Source organism: Coffea arabica, chromosome 9c (genome assembly GCF_036785885.1).
Source record: "Coffea arabica cultivar ET-39 chromosome 9c, Coffea Arabica ET-39 HiFi, whole genome shotgun sequence".
NCBI lineage: Eukaryota > Viridiplantae > Streptophyta > Magnoliopsida > Gentianales > Rubiaceae > Coffea > Coffea arabica.
Window position 1 is genome coordinate 24,815,487 of NC_092326.1, and position 21,012 is coordinate 24,836,498.

Here is a 21,012-nt window from a genome sequence, read left to right on the forward strand (position 1 = left end):
GAATCTATCACTTGTACTTGTTATGTACTTGAACTTGTTTCTTGCACTAGTTATGATGTCGTTTGGAAGTGTATCCAACGACTTTCCTATTAAACCTGAGCTCAACCACATGGGGAGTTAATTGAATCGAGCCAGCAAGGGCTTGGTCGTGAAAATTGACAATCCATGGATACCTGTTCCTGGGAAATCTATGAGTATTTGAGACTCTGGATTTCCAGTATACTCGAGTATTACCATTCCTGTTCCTGTTTGGCGTTCGGGCCCAGTAAGGGGTATGTTTGGTGAATGGGGTTTTGGCGTTAAAGTGGTGTTCTACTGGACTGGTTCTTTTATTTGAACATTGACGAAGGGTCAACGAGGCTGGATCAAGCATAGCAACGGGGATTTGGCTCCTGAGAGCCACCTGTATCCTTTACATTGTGATGTTCATTCTTTTCTCGTATTTGATGTGAATACATGCCTCCAAAGTGCTTTCTCATGAATTCTACTGTTTATACTGTTTGTACCTCATTGAGCTTTTAGCTCACCTCATTTCATTATCCTTGTTTTCCTTACAGGGAACCATCTTTTGGAACTTCAATGTTTTGAGGAATGAGTTGAGCTAGTTAGAAATTCTTTTGTTCTTTTGGTATAGCTCCTCGACAATTTGGAAACGCTAAAGGTACCTTAATACAATGTTCCTTTTGGATCTGTAAACATGCTAATATGTATATTTTAAAGTGTTTCCTCATGTTTATGTAACATATGTATTCGGGTATGTACCTACTTTCATGGCAAACAAAGTTTACTTGTACTTGGTTTGATCCTGCATGGCGGCAGCCCTTCCATTTCGTTTTGATTCTTACAGTTTTATTCCGGTTTTGGTGGAGGTATGACTGAGTCCCGGCGTGAGTTGGGCAGGCGGTCTGCCGAACCCTTTGGTTCACCTTAGGGTGAGGTAGGGCTGTCACAGGTGGTATCAGAGCCTGTTTCGCGTGGTCTCTGTGCGGAGTAAGCTTGGGCCAAGTGGTGAATGAGGTTAAAGGACTAAGTGCTCACTTGAGCGTAAGCTATGAATCACAAATGTATAGGTCTTAAATCTTTCTCATGGTATCTGAGAACCATAGATACGTATGTCAGGTAGGAATTACAAGTGTAGATGATTTACTCTTGGGACTGGTCAGCTCGAGTGGTGAATTATCTTATTTTGGATTCTTGTGCCCGAGTACAAAAAGGGATGAAAGCCTAGGGTAGAAATGATTTGGGCGCATTAGAAATCTGATTCTACGGAACTTTATATGATGTGTTAGGGATCACTAAGAATGGTGAACCCTGCCTAAGATTTAAATTGTGGTATTCTCATAGATTATAGATAGAACCCTAGGGGAAAGCTTTTCATTAGTTGCTAATGACCCCCTCACTTCCATAGGATTTTTTTTTTCCTTGTATCTGACTGACTGTTACTGTGTGAATTGTTTGATATAGTCGTGTTTTATGCACATTTGCTTTTGAATTGATTCGGACGTAGTATATACATCTGACTTACTGACCTCGCTAGTTTGTATCTTGTATTCGCGCCTCGAGCCTAGATTAGTTAATCCAATGGAAGGAACACGTAGTGGACGAGGCCGGGGCCATGGACGTAAGAAACCCTTGGATGAAAGGAAAAATCGGGAACCAATGTCTGAACCCAACCTTGAATCTGGACTGGACCCTAACATTCAGGTAGCTGCTGCTATCCAACGACCTTCTGGCTCACGTAGTGGAACAGCAAGGCCAAAATCCTATTACTTAGACGGGAAATCCTGGTAATCATACCGAGGGTGAGGATAAAGCTCTTGAACGATTTCAAAAGTTCTCGCCACTGAAATTCCTTGGAGGACCAGACCCTGACGTGGCCGAGAGATGGCTAGAGAAGATGATTGATATCTTTGCCGCGTTACACTACACTGAGGAGCGACAGGTGACTTTTACCGTCTTTCAACTGGAGGGAGCGGCCCGATCTTGGTGGAATATGATAAGACTGAAATGGGAAAGAGAACAAACCCCAAGGAGGTGGGTGAATTTTATGAGAGAGTTCAACACGAAGTATTTTCCACCCCTGATCCAGGAAAAGAAAGAAAATGAATTCATTAGGCTTCAGCAGGGAACTCAAACTGTCGCCGAATATGAGAGCCAGTTCACCAGGTTGTCTAAATTCGCTTCCGAACTAATTGTGGCCGAGCAAAGGCGGATAAGACGTTTTGTCCAGGGATTAAATGTTGAGATTTAGAAAGACCTGGCTGTAGCCCAACTCAGTACCTTTAGTGATGCTGTGGAAAAAGCTCAACGAGTTGAAAATGCGAGGTTACAAGTCAAGAACTTCCAAACCAAAAAAAAGGGATTTCCTGGAAGTAGCTCAGAGCAAGGGGATAAGGGTACGCCTCCTAAGATTGGAAGGGGCAACGGGGGAGTACAACTACCAGGGATGTCTAGTGGTGTCTCACGAAGAGGCTCAGTCTCCACTTCTCGTGGTCCCTGCGGGTACTGTGGGAAGTCGAATCACACAGAGGAGGTCTATTGGAAGAAAGGAAGAAAATGTATACATTGTGGGAGCACAGATCATCAAATCGAAAACTGCCCAGGCCGATCTCGAGAAGGGAGTAGGAACCAACAACCAACCATGACCAACCCTGACCAGTCGAAGGGGGAGAAGAATGGACCAAAGGTGTCAGCTCGGACGTATGCCCTAGAGCAACATCAAGCCCCTGACTCGTTTAAAGACGTGGAAGGTAAGATTCTGGTATTCCACCGTTTGACCACTAGAATGGTGTACAAGAATTACACTTTGGGAAGGAAGAAGAAATTATACCAGAGTCTTGCCAGTGAAGGGGAAACAGGTTGGTTAGCTAAGTATGATGGTCAATTTAACCGTATGAAGGAAGTAGTAAAATTTTTGTATTCCGAAGAAGGCGATGATAAGGAATTTTGAGGACGAAATTCTTTTAAGAGGGAGAGAGTATGAGAACCCGTAAATTTCCCAATTTTCTAGGCTTTATTTTATTTAATTGCACGTCTTTTATACATTTTTTTTATTAGGAAAATTTTCTAAGTAAATTTTATGAGTAAAAGGGTTTTTAAATTATTTTACTAGTATAAGTTAGTTCATGAGCTTTTAACGGTATATACAGGAAGTGGGACCCACTAGTGCGGTAAGTTTGGTAAAATTCGGTCAACTAGGCTAAGTTTTCTAAACTGGGTTTAATTTATCAGGTGTTAAGAGATAATTAGAGGTTACCTAGATGGACTATCAATGGAGAGACAAAAGGATAAGTTTAAACTTTAAAGGTGCTAGGTGTCGCGCTACAGTTGGTTCTTGGACTTTGACCATCTTACACTAACTTTACTAAATATTTAATTTAGACCCAAAATAACCTTCATTCATCATCCTTCTTGGCCGAGCTCTTCAAGAGGAAAGAAAGAAAAACCTTCAACATATTCCTTCCAAAACTTGCTTCAATCTTCGAATCTAACCGATAAAACTTCAAATCACTCCATAAAAACCCTTAGCTAGGTGGTATTGAAGTAGTTAGTGAAGTGGGTTGGAAGAAATTGGTGCTAAGTGACTTCCTTTCTTGAGGTTGCAAGGTGAGTAGCTAGGGAATTCTTTCTTTGGTCTTGATAATGTCAAATTAATGACTTGTGTTGGTTAAAGATGTGATTTGGTGGAAGATTTCTTGATTTTTGGTAGAGATTGGTGAATTTTATTTTTATTCATGATTTTTTTTCTGTTTTATATGTTTAATATTGTGTGGCCATGGATGATGGCTTGGATTGGTCTAGGATGAAGCTTTGATGCATAAATTGTAGCTATTTACGGAAAATTTCCGCTTTGTACCAAAATTTCCAGATTAGGGTTTCAATTAACCCCTGCTCTGGCCGGTTCTGTTCGGCTAGGCTAGAGGTTGAATCAGCCTTGGGCTAAAATAGAAAGGTTGCAGAGAATGATGTTTTATAGTTGTCTACAAAATTTCAGCCCAATCGGAGCAATGTAGCCAGTGAAAAGACTGAAATACCCCTGCTGCCCTGTTTCTGTCCGAAACTGATAATCAGCTTTGGTAATTAGTTAGTTTGACTAGGAATACTACTGATTTGGTTGTTGATGTCTTCTTAACATTTATATCCTGGTATCTTAGCTTTCCGATGGCTTTGGAATCACTTGAATTCGAGTTGTATGCGCTGAGATATGATTGAATGAATCAGGACTGTTGGTTGCATTTCATAGTAAACTTCGAACTGGAAAATCTGTGGTTGTTTTGATAAATTTGACCTAGATACATTGCAAACTAGACTGAGTGGCCTTCTTCAACATTGTAGCCCTTTCTCTTAGCTTCGAAACGGTGTAAATTGTACCCCAATCCGATAAGTATAGCTCCAGTTGTGACCGTTCCGCTAAATAACATCAAAACTGTCTTTTGGTTTTAGGGCCTAAACTTCATTTCCGGACATTGTCCTAACTTGAATTTGTACTTGTACCACTTGGAGCCTATTGAACGGCTATTGAAATAAGATTATTTTGTGTGTGATTTTGGGATTGATTGAGGAAAACAATGAAGCTACAAATGGCTGGAAAATAGGTAAATATAGAGGGTATGCTGCCCAAAATTTTAGGGCTACACGATTCTTTTAAGTTGAGTTGATCTTGGTAAAAATGATAGGTTTTGGGAGTTGTTGTAACCCTAGGACTAACTGTTATCCTTTTTGCTCAAAATTCATATTTTATTCTTTCGTACTAGTAGTTAACCTGGAAAGGCGTACGAAATGTAGTCGAGCCTCATTTATGCATTCCGTTTACTGGATTTGTGACTGTGGGAACCATAATTGTTTACTTTGGTTATTCTAGGATTTCTTGGTGATTAGAGCCCTACCTTGGTTGAAACTTTTGACGTATCCTTGTTTAACTGGTGAGTGCACCACTCCCTTGAATTATTGCTAAACAGGTTTTCTGTACTTGCAAATTGCTATTTGAATATCTTTTCTGACTGTTTATCCTGTATGAGACGAGGGTGTACTTTATCACACTCGTTCTCTTGCCTGTACTGAACGAACTAGAATCTATCACTTGTACTTGTTATGTACTTGAACTTGTTACTTGCACTAGTTATGATGTCGTTTGGAAATGTATCCAACAACTTTCCTATTAAACCTGAGCTCAACCTCATGGGGAGTTAATTGAATCGAGCCAGCAAGGGCTTGGTCGTGAAAATTGACAATCCATGGGTACCTGTTCCTGGGAAATCTATGGGTATTGGAGACTCTGGATTTCCGGTATACTCAAGTATTAACATTCCTGTTCCTGTTTGGCGTGCGGGCCCGGTCAAGGGTATGTTTGGTGATTGGGGTTTTGGCGTTAAAGTGGTATTCTACTGGACTGGTTCTTTTATTTGAACGTTGACGGAGGGTTAACGAGGCTGGATCAAGCATTGCAACGGGGATTTGGCTCCTGAGAGCCACCTGTATGGCTGTATCCTTTACATTGTGATGTTCATTTTTTTCTCGTATTTGATGTGAATATATGCCTCCAAAGTGCTTTCTCATGAATTCTACTGTTTATACTGTTGGTACCTCATTGAGCTTTTAGCTCACCCCGTTCCGTTATCCTTGTTTTCCTTATAGGGAACCATCTTTTGGAACTTCAATGTTTTGAGGAATGAGTTGAGCTAGTTAGAAATTCTTTTGTTTTTTTGATATAGCTCCTCGACAATTTGGAAACCCTAAATGTACCTTAATACAATGTTCCTTTTGGATCTGTAAACATACTAATATGTATATTTTAAAATGTTTCCTCATGTTTATGTAACATATGTATTCGGGTATGTACCTACTTTCATGGCAAACAAAATTTACTTGTACTTGGTTTGATCCTGCATGGCGGCGACCCTTCCATTTCGTTTTGATTCTTGCAGTTTTATTCCGATTTTGGTGGAGGTATGACTGAGCCCCGGCGAGAGCTGGGCAGGCGGTCTGCCGAACCCTTTGGTTCACCTTAGGGTGAGGTGGGGCTGTCACCGAGGTTCCGTATAGCAAGTTGACCATTATTGAAAAGTACAAATATCACGTAGCAAAATAGCGAGCATAACACGTTCATGAAAGTGAGCAATAATACTTCAAATAGCAAATGTCAAAATGAGTGAGTAAAACTCTTTTTGATTTCCAAAATAACAATAACACTTCGAATTACAATCAATGTATAAGGATACAGATGGCTCTCAAGAGCCAAATTCCCATTTCTTCACCAGAGCTTGATAAAGTATTAGTTGACACTCCATCAACTTTCAAGTAAAATAACTAGTTCAGTAGTATACCACTTAACTCTAATCTCCATCCATCAACCAAACCCCTTACCAGGCCCGAACTCCACGAAAAACATGGGTGGTAATACTCGAGTATACCCATTAGTCGAGGAGATAACACTCCACTCGACAACACTAGATGCCCATGGTTCGTTATCTAATCGACCAAGCCCTTACTGGCTCGACTCGATTAACTAGCCAGTAGGGTTTGGGTTCCCAAGAATTCGATGAGATAACATCTCCAATCGACTGAATCAAGATAAAAGTACGAAGACGAGAATGAGAGGTACCTCCCACTCGGATCGAGTGTGGTACATACTGCCGCTCAATACTTACAATTCGCGCACAAGTATATCAAGTCCCTTGCAATAATAACAGGTACACATCACATTAGGGCAAGTGCAATAAAGTACACCCTTGCCCGATCATACCAATCACATATCATTCGATTACATTGGTCAAGTATTGAAAACAAGTGTTCAGTTCAATCAGGTATTTGGAAGCACTCACCAAAGGTCTAATGCCTCTCAAAAGTGACATTTAGGTCCAACTCTTTGGTTGGATCCAAATCTGCGATAAAATATCATTTACGAATGTAAAACTCTCTAGGGTTCGAAGCATAGGAGTTTCGCTTCAAGAAAATCAAGTAAATGCAACTTGTTTAAGTAGTATTCAAGATACTTAACAAATTCTGAAAAATTCTTGCTCGCTCGTTTAGTTATGATTAAGAAATGGTTTCGACTTTAGAAGTTATACTTGGTATCAAAGACCAGAAAAATCGTATTTTGAAAGGGTCACTACTTTCATTTTCAAGGGTACGAGTTCCAACAAATTTTAGCTTATATACCTTGACTAAAGAAAACTCGAATATCATAGGCGATCCAAATCCATCTTGACCTCAAATTGTCGCTCAAGTCGCAGGTACATATGCCTAACTCTCGAGTGAAAATTTGGGCAGCACGCCCTTTGTGTTTACCTATTTTCCAGCCATTATGGCTGTATTGTTTTTCTCAATTCAGCCTCACAATCACACACAAGTAATGTTACCAACATAGCCCTACAATAGGCTCCAGCATCATTCAATTACAACACAAGTCGAATAAGATAATTGAAAATCAGTTTTGAAGACAAAAACTAAACAGCAGATTTGACATCTTATAGAATTTTGGTCACAACTAGAGCTACGTTTATTGGATTGGGGTACAATTTATACCGTTTCGAAACTAAGACAAAGGGTTACAATTTTTATGAAGATGACTCAACCCAGTTCATAGATGATCTAGGTCGAATTTGCAGATTACAAAACCAGAAGCTCATGGTCAGTCTGGTTGTCAGCACTGGATTCAAACGACAATAACTCAAGCTACACAATTCCGATTGAGGCGTTTTCAGATGCGTTGGAAAGCTGAAACATAGAGTTAAAACTTTATTGTTTTGGTGAAATGCTGATTTGATACAGATCAAAGTGAAAAATGAAGCCAGAAATGTGTAATCTCAAAACTGTCTGAAAAACTATACATTTGGCAGTCAATGGTATGTTTGTCATTTCACATGATACAGTGCTCGGATTAAGCTGAAATTTTACAGGCAACTATAGAACTTCATTTCCTACAACTTTCATGTTTTAACCTAAGCCCAATTTGGCCTCTAACATGGGCGAATATGTAGTAACAGGGCAAATTCATCACTATCAATGCTGGGAATTTGAAGCTAAAGCTGGAAATTTCATTAGGTAAGTCAAACTAGCATATAATTCCTCAATATTACACATGGCTAAGTTATCAAACCATGGCCAATCACTAAGTATCATATAAGAGCAGAGAATTCATCATAAAACTGAAATTTACCATAATACTACTTCAACCCATGAAATTTCCTCACAAAGCTACCAAAACTACAACTTTAATCTACTAGACTACACATATATGAAGTGGAGGGAAGTTTCTTACCAAAGTACCTTGTAACCTCAAGAAAGATGGTAGCTTAGAGCTTTCCTCTCCAAAATCACTCCATCAAAGCCTTTAAATCTCCTTAGTGAGCAAGTTTTATGGAGTAGTTTGCACAAACTTTGATTGGAACTCAAGATTCAAGCAGAAGTTGAAGTTGGAGTTGAAGGTTTCTCTCTTGTTTTTGCCTCCCCTAAAATTTCAGCCAAGCTCAAGAAAAATGGAAGAAATGGAGCCAAGGAGAAGATAAAAAGGAAAGACAAATGCTTGGTCAAAATTTTCCTATGCATCCAACAAGTGTCACCACAAGAATAATTCTCATTTTCGCTTTCTTTTCTCTCTTTTTCTTGGTCCAATATTTCGGCTGCCTTGAGGATATTTTGGGGCTGATTTTCCGTTCACCTACTTCATCCCAAAAAATTGGGGATCTACACTTCCGACCATAAAGTGCCTCATACGGAGCCATCTGAATAGAAGAGTGAAAACTATTATTGTAGGCAAATTCTACTAAAGTCAAGAACTTACTCCAATTCTCTCCAAAATTCAGTACACAAGTCCTCAACATGTCCTCAAGAGTTTGAATTGTTCTTTCAGATTGTCCATCAGTCTGGGGATGATAGGTGGTGCTAAAGTTTAACTTAGTCCCCAACACTTCTTGCATCTTTTGCCAAAACCTCGAAACAAATCTTGGATCCCTATCTGACACAATACTCACAGGTATACCATGTAGTCTGATGATCTCATCCAAGTACAACCTGGCCAACTTCTCCAATGGATATTTCATATTAATCGGCAGAAAATGAGCCGATTTAGTCAATCTATCTACTATCACCCAAATGGCATCATGGCCACTCTGTGTCCTTGGTAAGCCTGATACAAAACCCATGGTAATGTTTTTCCATTTCCACTCAGGTATTTCTAGAGGTTGCAAAAGCCCAGATGGTTTCTGATGTTCGGCTTTAACCTGTTGACAAACCAAGCATGTCTGAACAAATTGGGCAATTTCCTTCTTCATATTTTTCCACCAATATAGACTTTTCAAGTCTTGGTACATTTTATTCCCTCCTGGATGTACTGTAAACTTTGATCGGTGTGCCTCTTCCAAAATTTCTTTTCTAAGCCCTTCATCCTTTGGCATAACCACCCGATTTCGAAATCTCAATATTCCATCTGATCCCAAAGTGAAATCGGTCTGGTCTCCCATCTTGACTTTCTCCACCAACTTTTGCACTTCAGGGTCCTTTTCCTGAGATTCCTTAATACGTTCCAATAAAGTGGAGGTTATCACAATATTCCCCAAAATTACTTTCCTTGGTTCTAACCGAGGATTCCAATAGCTAACTTCCTCCAACAACTGAAATTCCTTAACCATCAACCCAGCCATTTGTACCTGACGGTTCAAAGCATCGGCCACTACATTGGCCTTTCCAGGGTGGTACTTAATCGTGCAGTCATAATCTTCCAGAAATTCCATCCATCTACGTTGCCTCAAATTCAGCTCCTTCTGAGAAAATAAGTACTTAAGGCTTTTGTGATCTGTAAAAACCTCAAATGTTATTCCGTACAAATAATGTCTCCATTTCTTCAAAGCAAAGACCACAGCTGCTAACTCCAAATCATGGGTCGGATAATTTCCTTCATGCGGTTTCAATTTTCTAGAGGCATAAGCTATCACTTTATCATTTTGCATCAAAACACATCCCAAACCTTCCTTAGAAGCATCTGTGTAAACCACAAAACTATCATGTCCATTTGGTAGAGCTAGAACAGGCGCTCTAGTCAACCGTCTTTTCAACTCCTGAAAACTTCCTTCACACTTAGGATTCCAAATAAATTTTCCATTTTTCTTGGTCAACTCAGTCATAGGTCCAGCAATTTTCGAAAAATCTTGGATGAATCTCCGGTAATACCCTGCCAATCCTATAAAACTCCGAACTTTCGTTGGGTTTTCCGGTCGTTTCCATTTCGAAACAGCTTCCACTTTGGCTGGATCCACTTTAATCCCATCCTTAGAAATTATATGCCCTAGGAAAGTCACTTCCTTTAGGCAGAATTCACACTTGCTAAACTTAGCATATAACTGATGTTCCCTCAAAATTTGTAAAACAATTCTCAAATGTTTCTCATGATCTTTCACATTCTTAGAATATACCAAAATGTCATCAATGAAGATCACCACAAATTGATCCAAGTAAGGCTTAAAAACCCTATGCATTAAATCCATGAAAGCGGCAGGTGCATTGGTTAACCCAAAAGGCATTACTGCAAACTCGAAGTGCCCATACCTTGAGTTAAAAGCAGTCTTAGGTATGTCCTTCTCTAAAATCCTCAATTGATAGTAACCTTGCCTTAGATCCAACTTTGAAAACACTACCGCCCCTTGCAGTTGGTCACACAGTTCATCAATGTGGGGTAGTGGGTATTTATTCTTAACCGTAACATCATTTAAGCCTCGATAATCTATACATAACCTCAAACTCCCATCTTTCTTCTTTACAAACAAAACTGGGGCTCCCCACGGGGAATCACTCTCTCGTATAAAACCCCGTTCCAACAAATCCTGTAATTGTAACTTCAACTCCTTCAACTCAGCTGGAGCCATCCTGTATGGTGTCCTTGATATAGGTGCTGTTTCCGGAGCTAAATCAATTTTAAAAGCTATTTCCCGTTCCGGGGGTAGAGACTCCAATTCTTCAGGAAAAACATCAGAAAATTCTTTTACTACCGGTGTGTCCTCCAGATTCACCTTATCGCTAGAGGTATTAATAAGAAAAGCCAAATACCCTTGAGCTCCTTTACTTAACAATTTTCTAGCCCGAATTCCCGAAATAAGTGCAGACGAGGCTAACTTACCCCTCACATCCAATTTCAAGGTTGCCTCCCCTGGAATACACAATTCTACAATTTTCGTCCTACAATTTAACTGAGCATTATATCGGGCTAACCAATCCATCCCTAGGATCACATCATATCCTTTAATCGCCAGGCCTATCAAATCGGCCAGCAATTTTCTTTCCTTCACGCAGATTTCACTATTCTTATACACCAGATTAGCAATTAGACTTTTGTCCCCAGTGGGTGTTTTAACCTCCAAGTCATATGGTAACTTAATTGGCTTCAAGTCTATTCCACTCATGAAATCAGGGTTTACAAAAGAGTGCGTTGCACCCGGATCAATTAAAACCCTAGCTAGGCAGTGAAAGATTGGAATTGTACCTTCGACCACTTCGGTCGCCTCTGGAACTTGTAGATAGTCCAATGCGTAGACCCTAGCCGGTACTTTCGGTCAACTCCCTCCGACACTGGTCTGCTTAGAGGTCGATTTTTCAGGCCTCTGCAGGCTTCCCCCTATCTTCGACGATTTCGGACAATTTGCGATTTGATGCTCAGTGCTCCCACACAGCAAGCATTTTCCCAGCTTTCTCCAGCAGTCGTTCTCAGAGTGGTTGGATTTACCACAATACCCACATGTAACTTGAGGGGTCACAGTCGATCCAACAGATGGTGCCCCCCTAACTGGAGTCGTCCCGCTACGACCTCCCCTCGATAGAGTTCTCCTAGAAGCTCCAGCAGTTCTCGTTCCTCCTTCCCCTCTTCCCTTTTTAGAAGGGTGTACAAACTTACTGGTCTGCCCAGAAGTGCGACTAGGAAAATTCCTTTTTCTGTTGTGAAAATCCCTCACTTGAGATCTTGCATTCTCAACCCTTTGCGCTTTCTCTAAAGCCTCAGTAAAAGTAGAGATTTGGGCTGCAGCCAGGCCCTCCTGAAGTTCCACATTAAGTCCCTGTATGAACCTTCTAATCCTCCTCCGTTCATCGACTACTAACTCAGGAGCGTATTTGGAAAGTTTAATGAACTTCCCTTCATACTCTGCTACAGTAAGGGTTCCTTGTTTCAACTTAATAAATTCGTCCTCCCTTTTCTCTTGGATCAAGGGCGGAAGAAACTTTTCATTAAACTCCCTTGTGAAATTCTCCCAAGTCCAAGGGGTTCGAGCTCTTTCTCATTTTCCTTTTATTAAAATCCCACCAAGCACGGGCCATTCCCTCAAATTGAAAAGCAGCAAAGTTCACTCGCCTATCCTCAGTGTAGTCTAGTGCGGCGAATATATTGGTCATCCTTTCTAACCAATTCTCCGCTACTTCGGGGTCAGGTTCACCCATAAACTTAGGCGGGTTAAACTTTAGGAATCTTTCCAAGGCTCTATCCTCTCCTCTATCCTGGCCCCCAGGTTGGTTAAATGGTCCAGGACCCTGTCTCTCCGCTAGACGTTCTAGGATATCAGTCATCCTATTGATGGCAGTAGCCACTTGGTTACCCTCAACGTTTTCCTGTCCCTGGGTCGGTCCAATTCGCCGATCCCTGGTCATCCCCCTGAGGTTGGGCCTGTCTAGACGCTCGCCCACGGCCTCGACCACTCCTTAATCCTTCCATTAGTCTAAATGTGCCTAGTGCAAGAAATAGATTAATTTAAGCAGAAAACAAGAAATATATCTAAATTAGAACTAACCAAGAAAGCATTGAAATTAACAATAATTTACATTCATAAGCATGTCAAGTTCGTACAATTAGCAAGTTAGGGACAATTCACAAAATATAGCACACAGGTGCTCAAAGTATACTTTTAGTCACAGAAGACTAAAGTAAGAACAAGTGCCCAAAAGTAGGCCACACAAGCATGCAAAATACAATGGCCTCGGCACTCGCGTCACCCTAACTAGTCCTAACTGTACCAGTCAAAAGTCAAAAGGGGTCAACGACTAAGATCCTAGTCCATAGCAGGGCTATCAGGAGGAACCTCCTCCTCGGGATCCTCCTCCTCATCATCAGGAATCACCTCAGCAGCGTCCTCAACCAATCTAGTCGCATCAGCCAGAATCTCGAAAGCCCGAGTACGGACATCCCGTCCTAGTCTAGTAAGTCGAGCCATAGTATCCCGAAGCTCCTCATTAACCACTGCAGATGTGGCTACCTCACCCTCCAGCACCTCCTCGAGCTCGGCAATCCGCTCACCCTGAGCGCTAACCATCTGCCTAAGCGCGTCTACCTCAGCCTGTAGATCGCGGTTGGCATCCACCAACTGACGACGCTCGTCGTCGAAAGCAAGCACCAAATGGTTCGGGTAGGCGAAAGTCAACCTACACGAACATCGAGGGTATCTATCATACGGTGAGTAGCGTACTCGATCTCCTCCCGCTAGAGCTCGGTAGAATATAGTCCTAAGAGGCTCGTAATGACCATTCGCATGGCCATTCCCGTTAGCTGCCGGGGCTCCGTTTCCATCAGCCATCCCTGCAAAATAATAATAATAATAATATTTTTCAAGTTAGAAACTTAAATCACTACTCAGTTCCAATATCCTGCAATGCATGCCCATCTTAATCGTTGGTTCATCCCATTCGTCACTTGAGGTAGGACTAACTTAGTTGCTAGCTCGCCTCAAGTATCACTTAGGGTAGGATTAAGTCATCCCATATCGAGTCTTAAAGGTAGAGTATCTAATATGTCTCCCATATAGACCTCTAACCTAGTGCTCTGATACCAACTGTGACGCCCCACATCTCCCTAAGGCGGACCAAAGGGTATCCGCGGACGCCTGCCCAGCTCTCGCCAGGACTCAAGCAATTCCATTCAATTTAAAACCGAACTAAACACTTCGATGAGAGCAACATGAATACAATAATGCGGAAGCGTTCAAGCTTAACAAGTCACTTAATGTATAACCAGTACATCGGGTAATCATAAAACGACTTAAATTCAAAGTACACGTCAGGGCCCAAACTTTTCAAGTTTTCAATTTCCAAAAGTACAACCCAACCCAGGGCCTAGTCAAAATATATAACAGGAGTCTTAACAAAAGTACAACGGATGGTTTCTCCATATTTCTCCAAGATTCGGTCCTGTTAAGGAAAACAAAACTATAGGGTGAGCTAAACGCTCGTGAGGCCAAGAACACACATGCAAGCACTTTGTCAAATATCAATCCCAAATTTAATAAATAAAATCATGTCTTTCAATAATCAATCATTCAAACAGGAAAAGTAATCAGAAACAATTCAAGGATATAGTAGCTCTCAGGAGCTAAATTCCACTCGCTCTGCCGATGACATTGGTATACCTTCCCGCGTTGACCCTCCTGTCAACCAGGTCAGTATTTCCATTTCCGTAGATCACCACTTACTTCCCTCCGTCCACCGTAGACCCCAAGGGCCCACAAGTCTATTATAAGGCGATACTCTACGAGTATGCCAAGCATGACCTCTCATTAGGTCGAGCTTATATATATCTCATGGCTCGCCCCAGTCCCCGACCAAGCCCATTGCCGGTTCGAGTCCAAGGTCGGCCTATGAGTTTGGGCGTCCCCCATTCATTTAAAAGTCGAGGAGGTTCACTCCATCGACGTATGTATTCATAACATACCATTGCATTTCAGTCATTCATTCAATACATTTCAATAATTCATTTGAAATTAGAACAAGTGCGATAAAGTACGCACTCGCCCTTATTTTCTTGAAATTCCAACAACTACCACAAATAAACATGTATCAAAGATTCACACACTTGACACTCACCGAGCAATTCAATAAGAATTATTTTCTGGGAGTTCAAGTGTGCACTGTGAGATCCTCTTGAAGGTCTCCTTGTGCGCCTGGCAATTAATAGTGGATAATCACACAATTAACCCACTTATCAAGAAGATTGTACACTAGTACAATCTAAGGATTATTTCGCAAAAGGAACCTCAATTACACGTAAATCGAGGTTCAACTTGCCTTTTATTATGTACAATATTATTTAAGTTTTTATCATGAAAATCGCGTGCAAAACGTTTAAAAATATCAAAACAATAAAGAGTTCTTGAAAAACTCTATTTCTTTGAAATTGGAAAATTTTCAGTTTTATTATGAATCTTTGAAAAATCGTAACTCGCTCGGTATAAGTCGAGAATTGGAAAACTTTATACCGTTGGAAACCTCTTGGAAAGTACTATAAGTTCCTAGAAGACACTTTTCCATGAATCGAAGTGAAAAGTGTTCATGGCAGACTTAAGTTGGATTTCGGCCAACTTTGGAAATTCGGCACGATTCACACGTTGCAAACCGGCCTCTGAAATTTGCAGCTCAATTAGTGTTACAAGTGAGGTTTATAACAAAACAAGCGGATCAAGGATCGGAGTTTCGAGTACCGACATACGGTAGCCCGAAGTTTGGGAAATTCAAGACTGGAGAAGAATTTCCAGATTTGAACCTCCAACATGAGGAATTTAATTGGGTATCGAAACGAACTTGGATTGGTACCAAAATTGGTAGTATTTTTCTCCCATATGAAAGGTACCGCTCTATCAAATTTCAGGGAAAAATACCTTCGGTAAGATAGTTAATTAGTCAACCAAAGTTCAGGAAAATTATAAGGCAATCTGCCTTGAGACTTTCATTACCCAATTCAAAACGTTTAATCAAGCAAACTATCCAATCATGGTTCATTTGTGAAATAAAGGCCCAAGAAACATCCATAATGCCTTTGGTAAGTGTTTAGTATCAAGAATATCAATTAACAAGTTCACTCCAAGATCTTGTTCCAAACCAGTCCAACATTAGGGTTTTTCCAAAACAGAGCAGTCCACTTGTTTCAGTCACAACTCAGTCAATATAACTCGAAATCGAGCATGGCTTACGCCGTTGGAAAATACATTCATAGGGTTAAAATATCACAGAAGAAATAGTTCCCAAATTCGGCACCCATCTGGTTTAAAATCGGGCATCAATTTGCTGCCTGAACACTTCATTCCAGATGAACAGAGCAACAGGACAGCGAACTTAAAACATTTGGTTCGGCTTGCTCACAAAGAATCAGAACGTGCATTATATACCAAATTAAAGCCAGGAATATCTAGTTTCCAACGCCACCAACGGAACATGATTTCGACATCCGAGGACAGAGTTATAGCCAAAATACTACCACTGGTCAGAATCATACGCGAACAGTTTTCCAGATTTGCTAGTTTCTCAAGAAAAATTCATTTGCTCAATCAAACCTCAATATTTTCCAATGAAATTTTTCACACATCAAATACATCCTATAAACATCCAATTCAAGCTGTTAGACCATTAAAATTTGGCCTCAAAATGGCCGAACATGGCAGGGGCAAAATCAGAAGTTTTTGCTTCTTACACCCAATGAAGTTTCTACTAATTACCCACCACTAATGCATCATTATAACCACTAAACCAACAATATAATCACCATCAATCATCAAATCAGCAACAACAACCCAAGTGTGGGAATTCAAAGAGCCCACAATCACATTTTTACACCATACACAAGCTAACCAAATGCATGCATGAACTTAACAAGGTAAGATAGCTTCCAAACTTCAAGTTTCCAAGAGTGGATCATCACTTACTTTGGGTTGATGTTCAGCAGAATTTTCGGCCCTCTATTACCCCAGAAAAACCGTGATTTCCAGCCCTTGTTTGCAGCTCAAAATGCTCCTCAAGTATCAAGCTAAGTGTGGTGCAAGTTTGGTTGAATTTGGAGATGATTTGGGGTGGTTTTGAGTGAATTTTGTGAGCAGAAATTTTGAAGCAAATGAGTTGGAGAGAGAAGAGAGCTGGTCGGCAATGAGGAGAGAGAAGATGGAGAGAAATCTGATTTCCTTTAGCTTCCAAGAGAAGGTGAAATTAGTGGTGGAAATTCACCCAAAAGTCAACTCTCATTAGGGGCCGTTTGGTGCGATTACGGCTCGATTTTCTCGCGCGTTTGGTTCACTAGTGCACTAAACCTCCAATGCATTAATATTCATGTAAGTATTATTCACTCTTAATTATCCCGAAATAAGGGTCTAAGTCCCTCAAATAAAGTCGCGCGCGTGAAAACGCGTACCGTCAAATTTAACGTTATAATGCGAAACTTCCGAGAAATTCTTATAACGATTGCACTACTAACTATCACTTAAGTATTTATTCATAAGATTACTTATTTTAGGACCATAGTATAAGTCTCCAATATTCCAAGCTTATTGTGCTACTACGCGGATAAAATCTCCAAGCACTATTCACTATTTTTACTAAACGCGCTCCAGGTAATTAATTTTTGAAACGAATCATTTTAAAAATATAACGAAATTATATTACCATGTATTTAGGTCTAATAAGACTAGAAATATTCCTTGGAAATAAAATCCAATTAAATAATTTATTAAGCCATAAATCAGGCATAAAATAATAGTTTTTACGAGTCCTCACAACTTCCCCTAAATTTCTTACTTTTCCAGCCATTAAGGCTTCATTATTTCCTCGAATCAGTCCCAACATCTCACACAAAATTCACCTCATTTCTAAAACCCATTCACTAGGCTCAAAGTAAAAGTTAACTAGGAAATGACCGGAATAAAAGTAAGCCTTAAAACATACAAACAAGTACAATGAGACTCGATAACTAATCATAAATCAATGCCAAATATGACCCCAATAGGGTTCCATAAGCATATACAATCATTAGAGAAAACCAGAAAATTCGGAAATGCAATTAGCTTTGGCCCTGAAAAAACAGTTTTTGACTTCTTTTTGCGGTAATGGCACCAAATGCCCTATGACTATCGGATGAAGGTGTCAGACCCACCCTTTCGAAGCTAAAAGACAGCGCTACAACATCACAGAAGGTCATTCAACCCAGTTTTGAGTGCAAACAGGTCAAAAATGCAAGATACTACATCAAAACGTAAAACAGATTCACCAAAACGCATTCTAGCGGAAATATCATAACTCAGGCTCTACAAGTCCAAATCCAGAAATTCCAAAACCAGTTGAAAGCTAAGAAACAGGGATAAATTTCATCAGAAGGCCTCAACAACTCATTCGGAAGCAATCCAGACCAAAACAACCAATTATAGAAGCAAATCCCAATTTCGGGTAAAACCAGAACAGCAATAGTAATTTCGACTTATCGCATTCTATACTACTCCGATTGACCTGAAATTTTGTAGGCACCTCTAAAATGTCATTCCCTACAACTTTTATGTTTTGAGCTAAGGCCAATTCGACCTCTAACTAGGACCTAAAATTTCGGACAGAATGCCCCCTCAAGAACCCTAGTTTTCTGAAATTTCTTCCAAACCAGAAATTGGTTGCAATTAATCACTTTTCCCACCTCCTTAAGTCATTATAGACCATATCCAATCATCATAGATAACCACACAATCATGCTTATATTAAAACAGAAAAATCCCCAAAAATAATAAAACTTCATCATTTCAACCACAAATCAAGAAATAATCCATAAACTTGCATCTCTTACTACCACTAAGCATGATTTAAGCATCAATTAAAGGAGGAGGGTGGTTCTTCACAACTTACCTCAAGAACAAGAGAGAGAGAGCTATTGACCACCTTAACTTTCCAAACAACTCCACAAATCCACTCACTAACTCTAATTGAAGAGGTTTTATGGAGTAATTTCAAGGTTGGATGGCTAGTTTTGATGATTTGGAACAAGATTGAAGTGTTTTCTTCCTTGTGCTTGGAGTAAGAGAGAGAGAAAGGGAGAAAGAGAGGGCCAGCCACTTCTTGATGTTTTTTGAAGATTTTTGGTCAATTTTAAGCTATTTTAACCAATTTGGTAAAAAGGTCAAAAGGTGAATAGTTGTGGATAACTCAACCCAATCACATGGTGACACTTGTCACCTCATTTAATGACTTGCCTAACTTTTTTGTCTCTCATACACCTATCCACTTGGTACCTCTAAATATCTCACAACACCCGGTAAATTAATTCCAGTATCCAAAACTTAACCTAATTGGCCGAATTTTTCTGAACTTTTCGCACTAGCGGGTCCCACGTCCGGTATACGCTCTTAATTTCTCAAAATCCATTCGATACTAGAAAAATCATCTAAAAACTATATCTGCTCCTTAAAATTATATTAAAAAAAATTTCTAATCACGAAAATGCAGAAAACAAGCCATGAAAAATTCTAAAACCTAGAAAATGAAAATTACGGGTTCTCACACTCACACTCTCTCCCCCTTAAGAGAATTTCAAACTCGAAATTCATACCTTTAGTTGTAAACAGCTCTGGATACTTTTTCTTGCATGTCTTTCTCTAGCTCCCAGGTTGCTTCCTCCACCTCATGGTGTTTCCATAGAACCTTAACCAGTGGAATTTGCTTGTTTCTCAAGTCATTCACCTTCCTATCCAGTACTCGAATGGGTCGTTTCTCATAGGTTAAAGAGTCGTCCAGTTCAATATCTTCTGGTGGCAAAATGTGAGTTGGCTCCGGATGATATTTCTTAAGCAAAGAAACATGAAAAACATCATGGATTTGAGACAAACTACCTGGTAACTCAAGTCGATAAGCCACCTTTCCTATTCGCTGGAGTATACTGAAAGGTCCTATGTACCTCGGTTGCAACTTTTTCCCTTTTCCTCCTTTAATCTTTCCTTTCAATGGAGTAACCCTAAGGAATACTTTATCTCCTATCTCAAACTCCAAATCCTTCATTCGATAATCGGCATAGCTCTTTTGTCGACTTTGGGCCATTTGAAACCTCTGACGAATCACCTTTACCCTTTCGTAGGCCTCCTCAACCCATGGTATTGTAGCTGAATTTATAATCTTCCTCTCTCCAACTTCATCCCAATGGATTGGTGATCGACACCTTCATCCGTACAATACTTCATATGCGGCCATTTGAATAGAAGAGTAATAATTATTGTTATATGCGAACTCAACCAGGGTTAAATATTGGCTCCAACTCTCTCCAAAATCTACAATACAAGCTCTCAGCATATCTTCAAGAGTTTGAATGGTTCTCTTAAATTGTCCATTGGTTTGAGGATGATACACTTTCCTCGAGCCTCTTGCAGCTTTTGCCAGAATCGAGATACAAACCTGGGGTCTCTATCGGATACGATACTCACTGGTACCCCATGTAATTTCACTACTTCATCCATATAGAGTTTGGCAAGTTTCTCTAAAGAATATTTCATATTTACTGGCAGGAAATGTGCAGTCTTAGTTAATCGATCAACTATCACCCAAATCGCATCATGCCTATTTTGAGTTCGTGGTAACCCTGATATAAAATCTATCGTTATATGCTCCCACTTTCATTCAGGGATCTCTAAAGGCTGTAACAGACCTGACGGTTTTTTATGCTCAACTTTCACTTATTGATATGTAAGACACTTTTGTACAAACTGGGCAATCTAAGTTTTCATATTATCCCACCAATACAAGCTCTTGAGATCCTGGTACATCTTACCACTACCTGGATGCATCGTCTACCTAGAACGGTGAGATTCCTCCAAAATTTCCTTCTTAAGTTCTTCATCCTTAGGTACAACGATGCGATTTCGAAACGTTAAAATCCATCAGGACCTAGGTTAAAATCAGGCAATTCTCCTTTCTTCACTTTTTCCACCCACTTTTGTACCGTTGGTTCTTTCATTTGGCCCTCTTTAATCCCATCCAACAGTGTCGACTTCACCTCAATATTTCCAAAAATAACTTTCCATGGCTCCAGACAAGGGTTCCATTCACATACATCCTCTAACAAGCTCCACTCTCCCACCATTAAACTTGCTAGTTGAACCTTTTGATTTAGACCATCTGCTACAATGTTGGCCTTTCCTGGATGGTAATTAATCGTACAATCATAGTCTTCTAAAAACTCCACCCACCGACGTTGTCTCAGATTTAGCTCTTTCTGAAAGAATAAGTATTTAAGACTTTTATGATCCGTATATATCTCAA

General features: G+C 40.1%; 1 protein-coding gene across 1 annotated transcript; it reads right to left on the bottom strand.

Annotated features, from left to right (window-relative positions):
* Positions 1-19,314: 19,314 nt before the first annotated feature.
* LOC140014152 (uncharacterized) lies at positions 19,315-20,246 on the bottom strand. Its single transcript, XM_072064562.1, has 2 exons — positions 20,149-20,246; positions 19,315-19,915 (listed from the first exon to the last, which is right to left on the bottom strand). Exons 1-2 carry the CDS (start codon positions 20,244-20,246, stop codon positions 19,315-19,317), a joined length of 699 nt encoding a protein of 232 aa, XP_071920663.1.
* Between the last annotated feature and the right edge of the window lie 766 nt (positions 20,247-21,012).